The sequence below is a fragment of the Somniosus microcephalus genome, chromosome 19 (genome assembly GCF_052327205.1).
Source record: "Somniosus microcephalus isolate GS21.2 chromosome 19, FLI_Smic_1.0, whole genome shotgun sequence".
Lineage (NCBI taxonomy): Eukaryota > Metazoa > Chordata > Chondrichthyes > Squaliformes > Somniosidae > Somniosus > Somniosus microcephalus.
The window spans coordinates 20,832,461-20,849,277 of NC_141005.1; the positions used below are offsets into that span (position 1 = coordinate 20,832,461).

The 16,817-nt window shown below is 45.0% G+C and overlaps 1 protein-coding gene across 1 annotated transcript in view; it reads right to left on the minus strand.

The window, feature by feature from the left end:
- Positions 1 to 14,263: 14,263 nt before the first annotated feature.
- trpv4 (transient receptor potential cation channel, subfamily V, member 4) overlaps positions 14,264 to 16,817 on the minus strand; it is a 109,700-nt gene continuing 107,146 nt past the window's right edge. The window contains exon 16 of the mRNA XM_085961326.1: positions 14,264 to 16,369. Within this exon, the coding sequence (XP_085817452.1) occupies positions 16,209 to 16,369 (161 nt within the window). The 3' untranslated portion in view covers positions 14,264 to 16,208. The remainder of the gene's footprint in view (positions 16,370 to 16,817) is intronic.

Genomic DNA, 16,817 nt, shown 5'->3' on the forward strand with positions numbered 1-16,817 from the left:
AGTGAGTATAAGCCCAATCACAAAAGAAACACGTGATCTAGAGATGTTTCCACAACAGGGGTTGGCACCCAAATAGCTAATACAATAACCCCCATTACCAGTCGCAGCGTAAAGTACAGTGGAATCTCATTTAGTCAAGCGAGTTAGGAAATACTTCCATTTGTATTGATGAAAATGAGATCATTGTTCATAAAAGAACAGTGGATGAATGGGCTGAATGGCCGCCTTCATCTATCTTATGATCTGTGGCAATCACCAGTTGGAGGACAATCAACATCCCTAAAACAGATTATCTGGTCATTATCACATTGCTGTTTGTGGGATCTTGCTGTACATAAATTGGTTGCCGCGTTTCCTGCATTACAACAGTGAATTCAAGAGTACTTCATTGGCTGTAAAGTGCTTTGGGACATCGAGACCATGAAAGGCGCAATATAAATGCAAGTCTTTCTTACTGTTGAGCGTGTTGTAATTCTCTGTACAGCTGACAGATGTAGGTCATAACACTTTGTCCATGTCCTCCACAGTATCATTGTCAGGAATATAAAAGTATGAAGCGGTGGAACTTTCCTTTTCTGTCAACAGCCAGTATGCAGGGTCATCACTGACCATTTTCACCTATTTAGAACATCCCATCTTGCTGCATGTCGACACCACATTGTCAAAATGTAACCATTTTCAAATCCTTCAAGGTACATTTGGTTCCACTACAGAGAAAAGTTTCTTCCAACTTTATAGGTTTTGGTAATTAGCTACTGCACAGAAAGGATCTTTTCTATTCAGTTGTTTGATTTGCTCTAGCAGTGTAGTGTTGCCATTGTCATAAAACAATGTTTTTGCAGCATCTGCTGGTATTTTTTGTTTCATGTAGTCAACATGTTAATCCGTTAGCTGTAAAACAGAAATGGTATTTGGTGTCAAAAACAGTGTGCCCAGGTCATTGGGAGTTTGCGTGTTCCTGGGAGGCGCTGATGTATTATCAGGTACTGTAGTACGATAGCTTTGACAGGTTGTCCAACATTTCTGAAATACGATTTACAGCTAAAACAAACTCATTGTTAAATCAGCCAGAGAACATTTTGCTGTTCATTGAGCAATATAGTGCTTAGAGAGAGTTGTAACATTCACCACTGGAGACATGCTCTTCTTTGCTCTTGCTGATTATTCGAAAATAGTCTGATGTGTTCCTTTTTGCCACTTGTGTGATTTAATGAAACTATTAATTGTGATTTGGGGGGCGGGGGAGAGAGAAGTGAAGAAAGAGACCCTTTTGTGGCCTGACGTTATCATTAATGAAATCGGAGAAATTACAGCTACTACCAAATGCCCTCAGAGCAGGGATTTTACTTGGGAGGAAAGAAAGAGACTTCGTTTCCATTTAAAAATAAAAGTGTTCTTGGAATGTGGATAATACTGACGAGACAGTATTCATTGTCCACCCCTAGTTGCCCTGACGCCATTAAGATTCAACCACGATGTGTGGGACTGGAGTTGCTTGTAGCGGTGGTAGTTTACCTTCCCTGAACAACATTAATGACCAATTGGGTTTTTAACGACAATCCAGCAGCTTTTCTTGTGATAGCCCACAGATTACTAGATTTATTGAATTCAGTTTCACAATTTGCAGTGGTGGGATTTGACCCCATAACCCCTGGATTGCTGGTCTAATACCATAGCCACCAAGATACTGTACCCAACATTTGTAAACTTTTTTTTACATTTGCGATGTTAATTGAGAGTTGTAACTAAGCTTTAATAATCTTCCTTTTAAGAATTGTTTCCTCTTTGCAAATGCTTGATTTGTATTCTGCCTACGGCCTAATTTAGAATTTCAGTTGTCTGATACTCTCAGTAAGCTGGAGTAAAACACTCAGCAGGAAAGAATGAACACAATCTAATTGGTGTGTTAAACTTATTAAACTGACTTTTAATGTGTTTAATCTACTTGATGTACTCGTACATATAGTTCAGATATCTTGCATTTGGATAGATTTCATATTTAAGTCAATCAAATATCTCAAGTAGTTAAGTGAAGAGAGATCCCACCCTATTCCACAACCGTGTATTCAGAAGAAAGGTGCCAACAATCCCCAGCCACTGCCCAGGGATATGAACAGCTTCCGTGCCAGTTTAAGGAAGATCGCTTCACAGACCAGTCTATGATTGGGATCTGCCTTGAACTTTGCAAATACCTGCAGTTTTGCATTTCCCCTTCTCCTGAAAGTAAATCATTCTTCCTTAGCAAGGTGCTATTTTGTTACAATAAGCACAAAATGAACAACGCAGTCTTTTAAATGTTATTTAAAATATTATTTTGGTACCAGTCTAAGCTATGCAAAGAGAAATGAATACCGTTTGTGATGCTACCCATGAGAAATAGCCTGCTGACACTGTCTAGACTCTCACATGAAGAATAAGCATTTTAGTAAGGCACTAGAGGGCAACTGTCGGAACCATATCCAACTATGTGAAAAAACCCTTCTGCAACTCAAAACAGAATTGCACGTTTTGTTAACTTAATGTTAACTGCATTCATTAAATTTTATTTATTTTTCTGTGTGTAATACTAGGAAAAAAAAGTAGTTTGAGGGATAATTACCCTCTGCTTTAGATTATGCATATTTAACTGTACTTACCATGGCACTATTCGAAGAAGAGCAGGAGAGTTCTCCCCAGTGTCCTGGCCAATATTTATCCCTCAACCAACATCACTAAGACAGATTATCTGGTCATATATCTCATTGCTGTTTGTGGGACCTTGCTGTGTGCAGATTGGCAGCTGCGTTTCCTACATTGCAACAGTCCAGTGTAATTGTTACAAATTGGTACAATGAAGAGTGTGAATGATACCTTATTGTTTAAGGACATCTGTGTGCTCCGCTCCAACTATCCCCTGCTCTCTAACTCCCACTGCAACTGAAGACTACAGTTGTGCAACACCACAGGAGATGACGAGTTTTATAAAAAAATATACAATAGTTTACTCTCAAACCTATTCCTGTGCCATGTTGCCTGAACCATGTGCTGTTGTGTTGTGATAAATAGCCACATTGCGCCGCCTGCCATTCACCGTGCTCTATGAGATAGAAAAAAACAGGAACAACATCGACCTTCCCATTCACAAAGACTTGGAAAGAGCCACCATGAAAGCGCTTAAAATCGTGCCGGCCATTCCGGGAAACGGCAGCCAATATTCATGCCGCTGGTATCGACCCACTATCCAGATGGACGGAATTGTGGGACGCCTGCAACATAAAGAATCAGAGGTCCCTGGCTTTGACCTCCCTCGAAGACCGTGGACAGCGCTCAACCGAATCCGCACAGGGCACGGACGATGAGGCCACCTGTTCCACAAGTGGAAGATGAGGGACGGCCCAAAATGCGACTGTGGCCACGAGTCCAGGACCGTTGAACACATCACATCAACCTGCCCACTGAGATCTGTTGCAGGAGGCACCTCATTTCTCCACTCGGCATCTCAGGAGGCCATCGAATGCATAGCCAAACTAGACATCCCATAATAAGCTATTCCCGTCATACGAAAAGATGATGATGACTAGGTTTTGGCAACACAATTATTCTCTGTTTCCTTCCTACCTGCTGATTCTGTGGTGGCTCAGGCAGAATGTCATTTGGACCTTTTTAAATGCTGAAGCCCTGCTATCCCTCTCTCGTGCCTTAGTTAAGCACATTTCCCAGGTTCTACAGAGAGGAAAAGGAGTTATGATTTCTGCCCCCCCTTTATGTTGAATAGGTGGGCCTAGGTCTGTACCTACAATACACGCAGGCCCAGTGTTTTTTATTTGTACATGGGATGTGGGCGTCGCTGGCAAGGCCAGCATTTATTGTCCATCTCGAACTGCCCTTGAGAAGGTGGTGGTGAGCTGCCTCCTTGAACCGCTGCAGCCCGTGTGGTCAAGGTACCCCCACGGTGCTGTTAGGGAGGGAGTTCCAGGATTTTGACCCAGCGGTGACAATGAAGGATCGGCGATATATTTCCAAGTCAGGATGCTGTGTGACTTGGAGGGGAACTTAGACGTGGCGGTGTTCCCGTGCACCTGCTGCCCTTGTCCTTCTAGGTGGTAGAGGTCGTGGGTTTGGGAGGTGCTGCCGAAGAAGCCTTGGCAAGTTGCTGCAGTGCATCTTGTAGATGGTACACACTGCAGCTACAGTACGCCGGTGGTGGATGGGGTGCCAATCAAGCGGGCTGCTTTGTCCTGGATGATGTCAAGCTTCTTGAGTGTTGTTGGAGCTGCACGCATCCAGGCAAGTGTAATGTAAATGATGTGGGATGGAGGTATTCCTGGCCCTCCCCCATCAACTTCCTCTTACACTGGAGCCGAGACGAGATCCCCCCTCCCTCCAATCAACAGCCCAGCAACCAGGTAAAGTGGACCCTACAGGCAAGTCTTTACTTCCTTTTCAGGGAAACAGCAGATCTGTAGGCCTCAACCTTCTGGCTACTGTTTCACAGCAACAGTGAGAAAGCCCAGGGTCTGCAACCAGCCACACAGCTGCAGGGCTCTCTAGCTTGCAGCTGTGTCCCTGATTCCACCCCCAATTCCCGGGCAAGGAATATCGGGGTCCATACATTGCACCTTCATCCTGTTTACTAAGTAACATAGAGGATTTGATCACAGTTCCTCTCCAATCACTGCCGATGTAATATCACATCACGTTTCATATGTGATTTCCTCTTATTGTAATAAACATGGAATAAGGAATCAAACATGGAAAAAAAATACTTTATTAGAAACCCTGGTTAAAATCTTGAGCATAAAATGTGCTCCCTGCCACAGCATGAGCAATATTCCCTGAACTTTACAAGGAGGGTTTCTGACATCAGTAACATGTTACAAAAATGGACACTCTGATCACTAGGCATAATCTCAATTTGGATCAGGAAATACATTTCCAATACTGGCCTAAAAGTAAACTTCAGCTTTTAACCAACTTCACACTAATATTGCGGGTGGGGGGGGGAAGGGAGGGAGAAAAATGGCAGATAAAAACATATTGCTTTAATATCTAGTTTCTGGTACTAATTAATTATCTTTTCATCTACATAAATTTAAACAAAACCTCTGCACATCAACCAGTGACTGATCTCTGGGAAAAGACAAGACCCCTAACTGACGGGTATCTAATCTTCTGACCTGAACCATTTGAAAAGCAGATTTTGCACTGTCCAACCCAATTATATGTGGCTGCTAGTTTTGTGGCTAATCTGGAGGATTTGCCAATGCTGTATAAACAGAAATGAATGTTTCCTGTTAACAAATCTGTCGATGGTGTTATCTGCCAGCTTATTTCTAGCAATCAGTTGTAGAATAAGCCTGTCCTGCAATCACATTGCATGATGTAAAATATTAAAGTAAATTGACCGGTTAGTTTCAAGATCTCGGTTGTGTAAATGGGGCGACTGAGCTGTGCTTTTCCTCCCTCCCCTGGGGACACTGACCCATGTTGGGTGGTGGCCATTCCTCGCGCACAAGCCTGCAGCATGTCCGATCATCATCAACTGTGCTCGGCCTTAGAGCGGAGTCTGAAATGACCCTTCTCGGTCATCCACACGCGTGCACTTTGCAGTAAGGGTTATTGGCTAAAAGATCAGGAGCGTGATCTGCCCCGCCCTCTTCCCCCAGCAACACTGAGACCAGTTCAGTTGGCTCAGCACAGGCAAGGGATTGAACGAGGGCCTGGTTTGTCTGGCTCAGTATATGCTGGGTAATATATGGGCCACCACACGGTGCTGAAATGTGTGTTTTTTTAAACAGTGCAAATCAATATCTATAAATATTGGATATGCTTTCTGTGCAATAAAGTTGTTTAAAAGCTGCCATTTTCTTTTAAATACTGCACCACAACCTCTGGCTGTGATCAGTAAGACACACACTTTTTTGTATATAAATATTACAATTTGCCTCAATATTCATCTACACTGCAGTGCAACACATCTTGAAATATTTTATATTATTGGTTTGCATATCTACATAACACAATGTTAACATTTAAAATTCATTGATACATAAAATAAAATATATTAAACATATAAACTGGGCAATAAGCAGGGAATGTCGGATGAAGGACATGGCTGGAAATGTGTTTTACACATTGATCTGGACTTGACCAGGAGGACTTAAAAACATTTTTTTAAAAACTTTCTCCAGCCAACATTCCACACTGTGAAAACTGTTACCTACATTTGGATCAGGGAATGATGCAGCTCAGAAAGAGGCCACTTGCCCCCATCAAGTGTTCTTCTCCACATGAGCCACCTGGTCTAATATCCGGTTCACTCCCTGAATCCTTTAATATCACTCTTTTCTGCAGCAACAATTCAATTCCATTTTGAAAGAAGTTGTGGACTCTGCTTCAACAATGGTTTGTGGCAGAGAATTCCACATTCTGACCACCCTCCGTGTAAAGAATTTCTTCCTAGCCTCCCCTTTAACTCTTTTTGTGATTATCTTAAATTTCTGCCTCTGTTTCCACTGGACAGCGAGATGGTAACCAATCTATCACTATTTATTTTAACTGATCATAATTTGGATGGTCAGCATCCGATCGGCCCTTCCCTTGATGAACGCTAGCGATAAAAGCCCTCGGTTCTCGAGTCTCTTTGTGGGACGGTAACCCTTCATCCCTGGTGACATTCCAGTGAATCTGTGCTTCACCTTTTTTTATTGCAGAGGCATGGAAAGGTACAGCACAGATTCACAAGAATCCTTAGAGCGTAGAATATACCTTTAGGTACAGACAGGAAGGGATAATTAGTAGCGATCGTAGGAGACTACTGTAGGAGAATATCAGAAAAATGAAGGAACAATAAAAAGGATGAGATGACAAGAGGGGGCAGTCTATTTACTTGTAGAGGGCCAAGTTGTCATCTTTCTCTCTACCAAAGTTGGAATTCAAACCTCCTTCACTCAGTCACCTCCATTACCTTGCCCTCGCCCCAGTGATTTGACCAATTAAATACTCCAGCCTTTGTCAAAAGTCCCCTATGGGTTTGACAAGACTGGTTGTGTTTGGAAATGACTAGCAATCTATATGTGACAATTTAAATGTGCTAAAATTCATTGTGGGGTTAATCTGGTCAAAGACTATTTGGATTCTTCTGCCTCCATGTTGAAGTGTGAGTTAGTGAGAAAGTGCAGGGGACAGGAATACTATTTTACAAGCAAATGAGAGAGTATTTTTCCTTCCTGCAAAATCATCAGTGTGACACCCTCTTCAGAACTGACTGCTTAGCAACATGTACGGTGTGTTATAGCAGCATTATACCAATCTTCTCTTCTTGGGCAGTCCCTCGGAACCGAAGATGACTTGCTTCCACATTAAAAATGAGTTCGCAGGTGACTGATGAGTCCAATGCAGGACCTACAGTCTGTCACAGGTGGGGCAGATGGTGGTTGAAGGGGTGGGCGGGTGGGGCGCTTGGCTTCCGCTTGCTCCCGGCGAAGAGACTCGAGGTGTTCGGTGCCTTCCCGGATGCTTCTCCTCCACTTTGTGCGGTCTTGGGCCAGGGATTCCCAGGTGTCGGTGGGGATATTGCACTTTTTCAAGGAGGCATTGAGGAGCGTTTCCTCTGCCCACCTGGAGCTCTCTTGCCGTGCCGGAGCTCCGAGTAAAGCGCTTGTTTTCGGGAGTCTCGTATCGGGCATACGGACAATGTGACCTGTCCATCGGAGCTGATCGAGCGTGGTCAAAGCTTCGATGCTGGGGATGTTGGCCTGAGCAAGAACACTGACTTTGGTGTGCCTATCCTGCCAATGGATTTGCAGGATCTTGCGGAGGCAGCGTTGGTGGTACCTCTCCAGAGCTTTGCGGTGCCTGCTGTACATGGTCCATGTCTCTGAGGCATACAGTAGCAGTTGCTAGTGATGGGTTGTGTTATGAATATGATCTGAGCTCTGGCAATCTGCTGGTATAGCAGGCTGAGCCCAGCATGGGTTCGTACTGTGATTCGCAATCAGTTACTGATCTAAGCTTCACTGCTTTGGGGCGAGGTGTCAAGTGATTCTCTACAGAAAAGCAGAGGGAAAAATCCATCACCCTCTTCCCACACTACTCTGATCCAACCAGTTTCGCTGTGCTATTGGGGGCAGGGGCCAGTGGGCTGGTCACCTGCAAACTCTTGGCTGGAAGTCTTGTCCCCCTTTTTTGCTCTTCCTCTTTTGCACAAGTAGAATATCAGACCTCAACCACCCTTCCCTAACCGTCCTGATTTTAAATGAAGGTTTGGTATCCAACGGTTTCTGCCAAACCAACAAATCTAAGCATTTTTTGACCGCCGAATTGACTGCCCATCAACCCTGGAGCAAGAGTCGACCGCCAACCTTTCATGTGGTTTTACCCTCCGGCATGCAGCAGGATCAGCAAACCACACCAATGCTACTGGAACCCAGGAGCCTGCGTGAAATGATGCACAGCTTGTCGACGACACGTAAAACAAGATGAACCTCACTAAACACTAACACAAATATCCTACAGAAACGACTATCTTTCCCCCCCCCCCCAGCCATTAATTCCCAGTACTGATTAAATACTGTTGCTTGACGTGGTGTCAACTATAATCTGCTGGATCGGGAATTCAGGAACTTAATGCAATTCTGGGATAGAAGTTGGTCTTGGGAAGCAGTGAGTCGGCCGCTTGTTCTACTTCCCACCCGATATTCAGTTTCATTGTCCGCTGTAGCAGTGAATATCGAACGCGGAATATAACGAGCTCGATGCAATCCCGCCCTGAGCGCGACAACCCAAGACCAATTTCTACCCCCATGAGGTGTATTTTGGTTACATTTTTTTTTAAACAGCATGTAACACAGGAAGACCAGCATAATAAACATAGATGAAAAATACTTCAAGAAAAGCAGTTCTCACACTTTAACAAAAACATATACTGTGTTGCATATCATTAGAGTTGTAAGAAATGGTCTCTGTATGTGATTGACCACAGGAGCCTCTCGGCCCGCACAGAGAGCAGTTGCAATGTATCCTCTGTGCTAATAACTAAAGTTTATCTGACCTGATCCAGGAGTTCCAGTTCAGCAGACTCAAGGCCACGGAATAAATAAAAAGCAAGAAGAAACTGCAAATGGCGGTAACACAGTGTGGCTGTTTTTACATTGGCTGCTTCTGCACATCGGATCGCTGGAGATTGGTATCGTGTACCAGCTCCTCACAAGAACATTGTTACAATTGTCTTCCTTATCCTGAGTGACAATTAAGGGCCCGTTGAAAATAGACAGAAGATGTAAAATCACCTGGAACAGCCTAACCCAGCCCACCTGCTCTAACTAAATTGTGCAAACTTTGACACACGCACCTGCCCTTAAATGAAAGGTCGTCCACCTGAAACGTCAGCTCTGTTTCTCTCTCCACAGAAGCTGAGTATTTCCAGCATTTTCTGGTTTTATATCACATGACTTTAAATTGTGTACCAAGTTAATAGGAACAGGAGTAGGCCATTCAGCCCCTCAGTCCTGTTCCGATATTCTATTAGCTTATGGCTGATCTGTACCTCAACTCCACTTACCCTCTTTGATCCATATATCCCTTGATATTCTTACCCAACAGAAATCTATCGATCTCAGTACTGAATGTGTCAACTCCCCCAGCCTTTTAGGGGACTGAGTTCCAGATTTCCACCACCCTTGTGTGAAAAGGTGCTTCCTGATTTCATAGGAGTAGGCCATTCGGCCCCTCGAGCCTGCTCTGCCATTCAGTGAGATCATGGCTGATTTCACCCCTGAACGGCCGGGCTCTAATTTTAAGATTATGCCCTCTTATCTGAATTACCCCACCAGAGAAAATCGTTTCTCTGTATCTACCCTGTCGAATCCCTTTATCATTGTAAACACCTCGATTAGATCAGTAGTTCTCAAACTGGGGGTCTGTAGAGACTTTCCAGGGGGTCTGCGAAATAATGAGTACCGAGCAGGGTCGGTCTTACCGGAGAGGGTGGGCGTGTTCAAGAGTAAGCGAATGAGCGGCTGCCGGCGGCAGGCTTGGTGCGAGCCGGGAGCGGCCGCCACATCTGCAGCTTAGAGTGGGTTGGCTGTCTCACCTAGGAGGGGAGCGCGCACGGAGGAGCACCAAGATCGCCAAGTAGACCTGCAGATACCAAGCCTGGCGGTGGGCACCAAAAAGTTGATCGATGACAGTGTGGCACACCGATCTCACTGATATCTGTAAGTAAATACCTGTTTTCTTAAAAGCATTATTAAAACACTCTTTACATGTAGCACTTTCATATTATGAGTATTATAATTTAGACGGGGGGGGGGGGGGGGGTCCGTGATTACTAATCCATTTGAAAAGGGGTCCTTCAACCAAAAAAGTTTGAGAACCACTGGATTTGATCACCCCTCATCCCTCTAAACTCAAGGGAATACAAGCCAAGCTTATGCCACCTGTCCTCATGATTTAACCCTTTAAGCCCCGGTATTATTCTGGTGAATCTGCAGTGAACCCTTTCCAAGGCCAATACATCTTTCCTGAGGATCGTGTGCCCTTTACTGAACGTGGTACCGCAGATGGTGACTGACCATGGCTCTGTACAGCTGAAGCATCACTTCCTCACTTTTGCATTCCAACCCCCAGGAGATGAAGGCCATCTTTTTGATTATTGTTTGTACCTGTTTTAGTGATTTGTAATATTTTAGAACAATTGGCAGTAATGACAAACTTCAGACCTGTATTATTTAAATTGTAAGATTGGGATATTATTTATCCCTCCCCATCTCTGCTGAATTCCTGATCTCAGCTGTGCAGCAAAGGGAGACAAGTTCTCACAGAGATGGTGGGGGGGAAGAGGGTAGCTGGGCTGAGGTCTCGTACTAGGCAGCCGGATGACTAACAATGATGGAAGAATGTTGCCCACCCAAACGTGTGGCCTGGTGACAGCTGAGTAGCTAGAAAAATAAATAATGTCACGTAGTCTTCACAGATTCTGTTCACACTGTGCCTCGGACCCACCAGCAGGCCAGCTTGAGCAACGTGGCCAGAATCTTCCCCTTACCCCAACCCCTGGCAAAAACTCTGGAAATCCACACAATCGTGCATTTAAGGGAGGGTGCAGAGGAGATTGCCGAGGATGTTGCCTGGGCTGGAGAATTTTAACTATGAGGAAAGATTGGATAGGCTGGGGTTGTTTTCTTTGGAACAGAGGAGGCTGAGGGGAGACTTAATTGAGGTGTATAAAATTATGAGGGGTCTAGATAGAGTGGATAGGAAGGACCTATTTCCCTTAGCAGAAGAGTCAATAACCAGGGGGCATAGATTTAAAGTAATTGGTAGGAGGTTTACAGGGGATTTGAGGAGACATTTTTTCACCCAGAGAATGGTGGGGGTCTGGAACTCACTGCCTGAAAGAGTGGTAGAGGCAGAAACCCTCATCACGTTTAAAAGGTACTTGGATATGCACTTGAAGTGTCGTAACCTACAAGGCTACGGACCAAGAGCTGGAAAGTGGGATTAGGCTGAATGGCACTTTTTCAGCCGGCACAGACACGATGGGCCAAATGGCCGCCTTCGGTGCTGTAAATTTCTCTCATTCTATGATAAAGGGAAGCTAGATAAATACATGAGGGAGAACAGAATAGAAGGATGTGTTGATGGGGAGAGATGAAGAGGGGTGGGAGGAGACTCGTGTGGAGCAGAAACACCGGCATGGACCAGTTGGGCCGAATGGCCTGTTCCCGTGCTGTAACTGCTATGTTAGACTATGTAATCCAGATATCAGTTGAACATGAGAACAGTCTAATACTATAGACACTGGCCATTCCTGAGGTAGGAATGAACTAAAGAGAAATTGTGTTTACCCATCAGACTTGTGTTGTTCTTGGTCCATCATGTTTGAGGCATCACCCTTCAAAGTGTCAACAGTAATAATAAAAACAGAAAGGTAGTCATTTCATGCTAGTTTCTTTAGACCTGGTATTTGAAATTCACCTTGATAGTCTGCAGATTTCCCTTAGAAACAGCACTTAACCCCAGGTTGTCCTAACTATAGCGATTAGGCTCCGTGCCCTTGAGAGAGAGGCTAATTTAACTCTAGGTGCACAATGGGCAGAATGCACCTGCCGCACACCCCTTGTAACCACTGTGAGGCCCAAGCCTCAATCGCATGCAGCTAGCAAGCTGCACGTGCCACACCGACACTCTGAGGTAGCTCACTGGTTTGGAGGTTGGGGAGAGAGATGGAAAAATCGGCATTCCTGGCCCCACAAAAAAAAAAGTTAAAAATGTCTTCGGGCTGTGTTTTTTGAGCGGGCTCCTGCGGTCCCTTTAGGGACAGCTGGTTAGGTTATTTAACGCCAGTAGGAATGGGCAGAGCGTCGGCGGTGCACACTCCGCCCATTTGTCTCTCAAAATTGTAATGGGGGGGGCGTGTGTTACATTATAAGATCCCGATTTGCATATTACGAGTGGCCTCCCACTGAAACAGGCAGGGATTCCAGCTGCCCTTCTCAGCACCCTGCCCAAGACTGTGTCTGGTCGGCCATTTTAATGGCCACCACCACCTAATGTACGCTGGGTGGAGGTTGTGGTAAACCACTGTTTGTATTCCTGTTTGTATTCCACTGTGTACATGCCTGAACATGCCTCGGCTGACTCCTCCCACAGGTCCTAGTATAAAGGTGACTGCTCCCCAGCCCTTTGTATCCTGGACCGGTCGACCACGCGAGGCAGACCTCCATTCTGTTGTTAATAAAAGCCTTTAGTTACTCTCCTAACTCTCAGTCTTTTATGAGTAATTGATAGCGCATCAGAGGTATTTAAATTAGGCCCCAGAGGGAGCAGCGAAGATTCACCAGACTGATACCTGGGATGGCAGGAATGACGTATGAGGAGAGATTGGGTCGATTGGGCTTATATTCGCTAGAGTTTAGAAGAATGAGAGGGGAATCTCATTGAAACTTATAAAATTCTAACAGGACTAGACAGACTAGATGCAGGAAGGTTGTTTCCGATGGCGGGGGAGTCCAGAACCAGGGGTCACAGTCTAAGGATAAGGGGTAAGCCATTTAGGACTGAGATGAGGAATTTCTTCACCCAGAGAGTGGTGAACCTGTGGAATTCTCTACCACAGAAGGCCGTTGAGGCCAATTCATTAAATATATTCAAGAAGGAGTTAGATATATTTCTTAAGGCTAAAGGGATCAAGGGATATGGGGAGAAAGCAGGGAGAGGGTACTGAATTTGGATGATCAGCCATGATCTCATTAAATGGCAGAGCAGGCTCGAGGGGCCGAATGGCCTACTCCTGCTCCTATCTTCGCTGTTTCTATGTTTCACCTTCACCAATTAAGGCGGTAAACTGGCGGAGTGAAACATCCGCCCAATACGGAACCCGCCTGAAGTCCATGGGTAATGAAAACTGGGCAGATTCTGTAACGGGCAAGCGATTTGCTCCAACAGTGGAAGGTGAATATCACCCTCATAAGCCCTTGGCCAGAATATCTACGTATCTGTTAACGAACAACACAGCTACACCTTAACAGCAGAATAATACATTGTGCGTAACATCGAAAAAAAACATCAGTATAACGCTGCTAGAATTATGAAACTGCAGATCATGTGAGCAAGCCACAAGATCTGAGCATGGTATTATTTAGCTGTCACTATCGGTTTTATATATTATGCCAATTTATACATACTAGGTGATCTTCTCCTGTGCAGGATGCCACAAGTACTTTTTTAATGACATTATTACTTTCCTGAGGATGCATTTCTATTTGAGATTTACCCCAAACCCAATCAGTCACACTTGTTGCTGTGCTGGTTCTGGGTCAGGTGCACAGACAGATACAGTAGTGATATCTGCTTCCATTTATCCTGCACCACCTGGAACCGAAGGCTGACGGGAGGCATTGGGCATGCTCACTGCAGCTTGGCTGGTTGTTTCCCCCTGGCTGGAGAGTCTAGAATATGAGGGCACAGTCTCAGAATAAGGGGTCGGCCATTTAGGACTGAGATGAGGAGGAATTTCTTCACTCAGAGGGTTGTGAATCTTTGGAATTCTCTGCCCCAGAAGGGCTGTGAATGCCGAGTCTTTGAGTAGATTCAAGGCTGAGATAGATAAAATTTTTGGACTCTAGGGGAACCAAGGGATATGGAGATGGAGTGGGAAAGTGGAGTTGGGGTCGAAAATCAGCCGTGATCTTACTGAATGGCGGAGCAGGCTCAAGGGGCCATATGGCCGACTCCTGCTCCTAATTCTTATGTTCTTATGTAAAATGGTAGCCAAGACACAGTGGGAGTAAACCTTCATATCTCATACAGTGGAAATAGAAATGGTAGAAAGCGCCAATACATAGATCAGTTATGACAAATATATTACAGTTAATCACACTGGGACAGGGCACAGTTGATGGTGCACACAAGATTCGGCTAGAAGGAACTGGATGTAGCAGCATGTGCAAATGTTAATTTACTCCTGTGCTACTCACTGTCCTATTTGTTCTGAATTTCCAGGGCACTGGCAGTGATTGGGGGCAGAATTAATGGAGCAGAATTATTTACTCTGAATGGATCTCAAGATTAAGAACTAGCTCCTCCCACTGGGTTTGCAATGCTGGGGATTCATGTCTGACTGACGGAATAGCTCTATACACATCTCCTGCACAAGTGGTGTAGAGTCTGTGCAAGCGCCAGCTGGTTCACTTCATTCTGGATCACCTCTCACATGGCTGGGAGCAGCTCTTGCTCTAATTCTGGGGAGGGAACTAATCACACTGGCACACCACATTGGGCATTGCCGACTCTGTACAACCCTACTCTCTTTCTCAATACTGCAAAACAGGCCAAAAATACAGTGGCATTAGACCAGACTAGGGTTAAAATAATTATTCCTCAAATCCCCTAGGGGGAATTGAGTCACACTAACCTTTCACCTCACAGCGCCAGGGACCCGGGTTCAAATCCGGCCTCGGGTGACTGTCGGTGTGGAGTTTGCACATTCTCCCCGTGTTTGCGTGGGTTTCCTCCGGGTGCTCCGGTTTCCTCCCACAGTCCAAAGATGTGCGGGTTAGGTTGATTGGCCATGATAAAAATTGGCCCTTAGTGTTAGGGGGGATTAAATACGCGGGGTTACGGGGATAGGGCTTGGGTGGGATGGCTGTCGGTGTAGGGACCGGGTGCTAGGGTTTGGATGATCAGCCATGATCTCGTTGAATGGCGGAGCAGGCTCGAAGGGCCGAATGGCCTACTCCTGCTCCTATCTTCTATGTTTCTATGTTTGACACCCTGGTTCAAATCCTTTCTGACTGTGCTATATTTGACCTTGAATGTTTGAAACTGACACTGGGGTCCCTGAAACAGAACATATTCATATTCCACATCCCTCATCCTGATGAGTGCCAGATGCAATAATTGAAAAATAAAGTCCTTGGGACCAAATAATTAAGAAAAATAAAAAGCAAAGGTCAAAAATTTAAAATGTGAGATCCTTGCAAAACAGAATATGAGCTCCTGCTTTTGATGCCACTAGATTCTTCCTCTTCTCACTCATATATAACAATTACAGTAAATATAATTTTTTAAATGATCTGTGTGATGGACGGAGGACCAAAATCACAGAAAGTGTCCCACTAGAAGGCATATTTAAAACCAGCACTTAGCATCATAAATACATATGCCAGCAATTTTATCCAATAATCCGACATAACTTCAGCAGAAACCCTGGAGAAATGGCCGAAACATCTGTTGTTAGCAGAATCTCCCCAGAGTTTCCATCGATCTTCTAGCAAAGTTGAGCAATCAGGGAACCCTCGCGGAAACTCTACCCCATAAATCTAATATCTGCAACGTTATCATGGTGTATCATAGACCGGTGGGGTGATGGGTGGGGAAGCTGGGGTGGGGTGGAGGAAACACTCGGTTCATTCAGGCCCTTGTCCCAGGAAGACGTTCCTGCAGGTGAGCAGAGTGGGAAATAACTTCTCTACAGTCTAGGGTGGGGCGGTGAATATCTCAAAGCTAATCTGTTCTTACTGGCGCCAACCTTCCAGCAGCAAGAAACACTGAATGGTCATGAAATGTGTACAGATCCCTACAAGGGACAGCGTGCGTCTTGTAGCACTAACACTTAATCAGAAATGTTCCCCTGTAAGAATCCCGACTGGGTTTTGATTTGACTCTGGCTTTGTTAATTCACTTCCAGCATCTGTCAAGTAACGAAGCACAGCTCTGGCCATGAATTAAATGTGTGTTTCATCCTTCTTCCGGTGGCTATTTTGATGCAAATTGCCGTGTCCATACTTCCTTTCCAGCGAGATGTGTTCCATTCCCACCACATAGTCGTCAGGACAGGGACTTTTATTCAGCTCCACCACTCGTGGGACCACAGTTGACCAGCGGTCTGCGTGAATAGAAATATGAGCGTTTGTTAATTGAGGTGGTCAGGCAACACTCTGCTCCCCCCCCCCATCCCCGCAAACATTCACCAAACCTACAGACAAGAGAAGATAGATTTACTGAACATTTTATAGTTAAGAAACAAAAGCAACACAAGTCCAAACTTTAAATGTTTTAATGCATCGTAAAAAGCATCAAGGATCCCAGGAGGTGTAGTTTTTTCATTTTTTGTCCGATTCCCATCAGGAATGTGTTTGTAAATAAATTACAGCGTGGAATAGTGAGCGAGGTGTTACCAGATCAGAGGCTTTTCCTCCGGATCTAGAGGTTTTGGCCTAGGTTTCTGACACATCTTCGGCAGGCCAGGACCAGGATGTGCCACTGACCCAGGTCAATATTCCAGAGTCAGGGTCATTTTCAATGTTTCAGGTGGAGATTGACAGGCTCCTTGC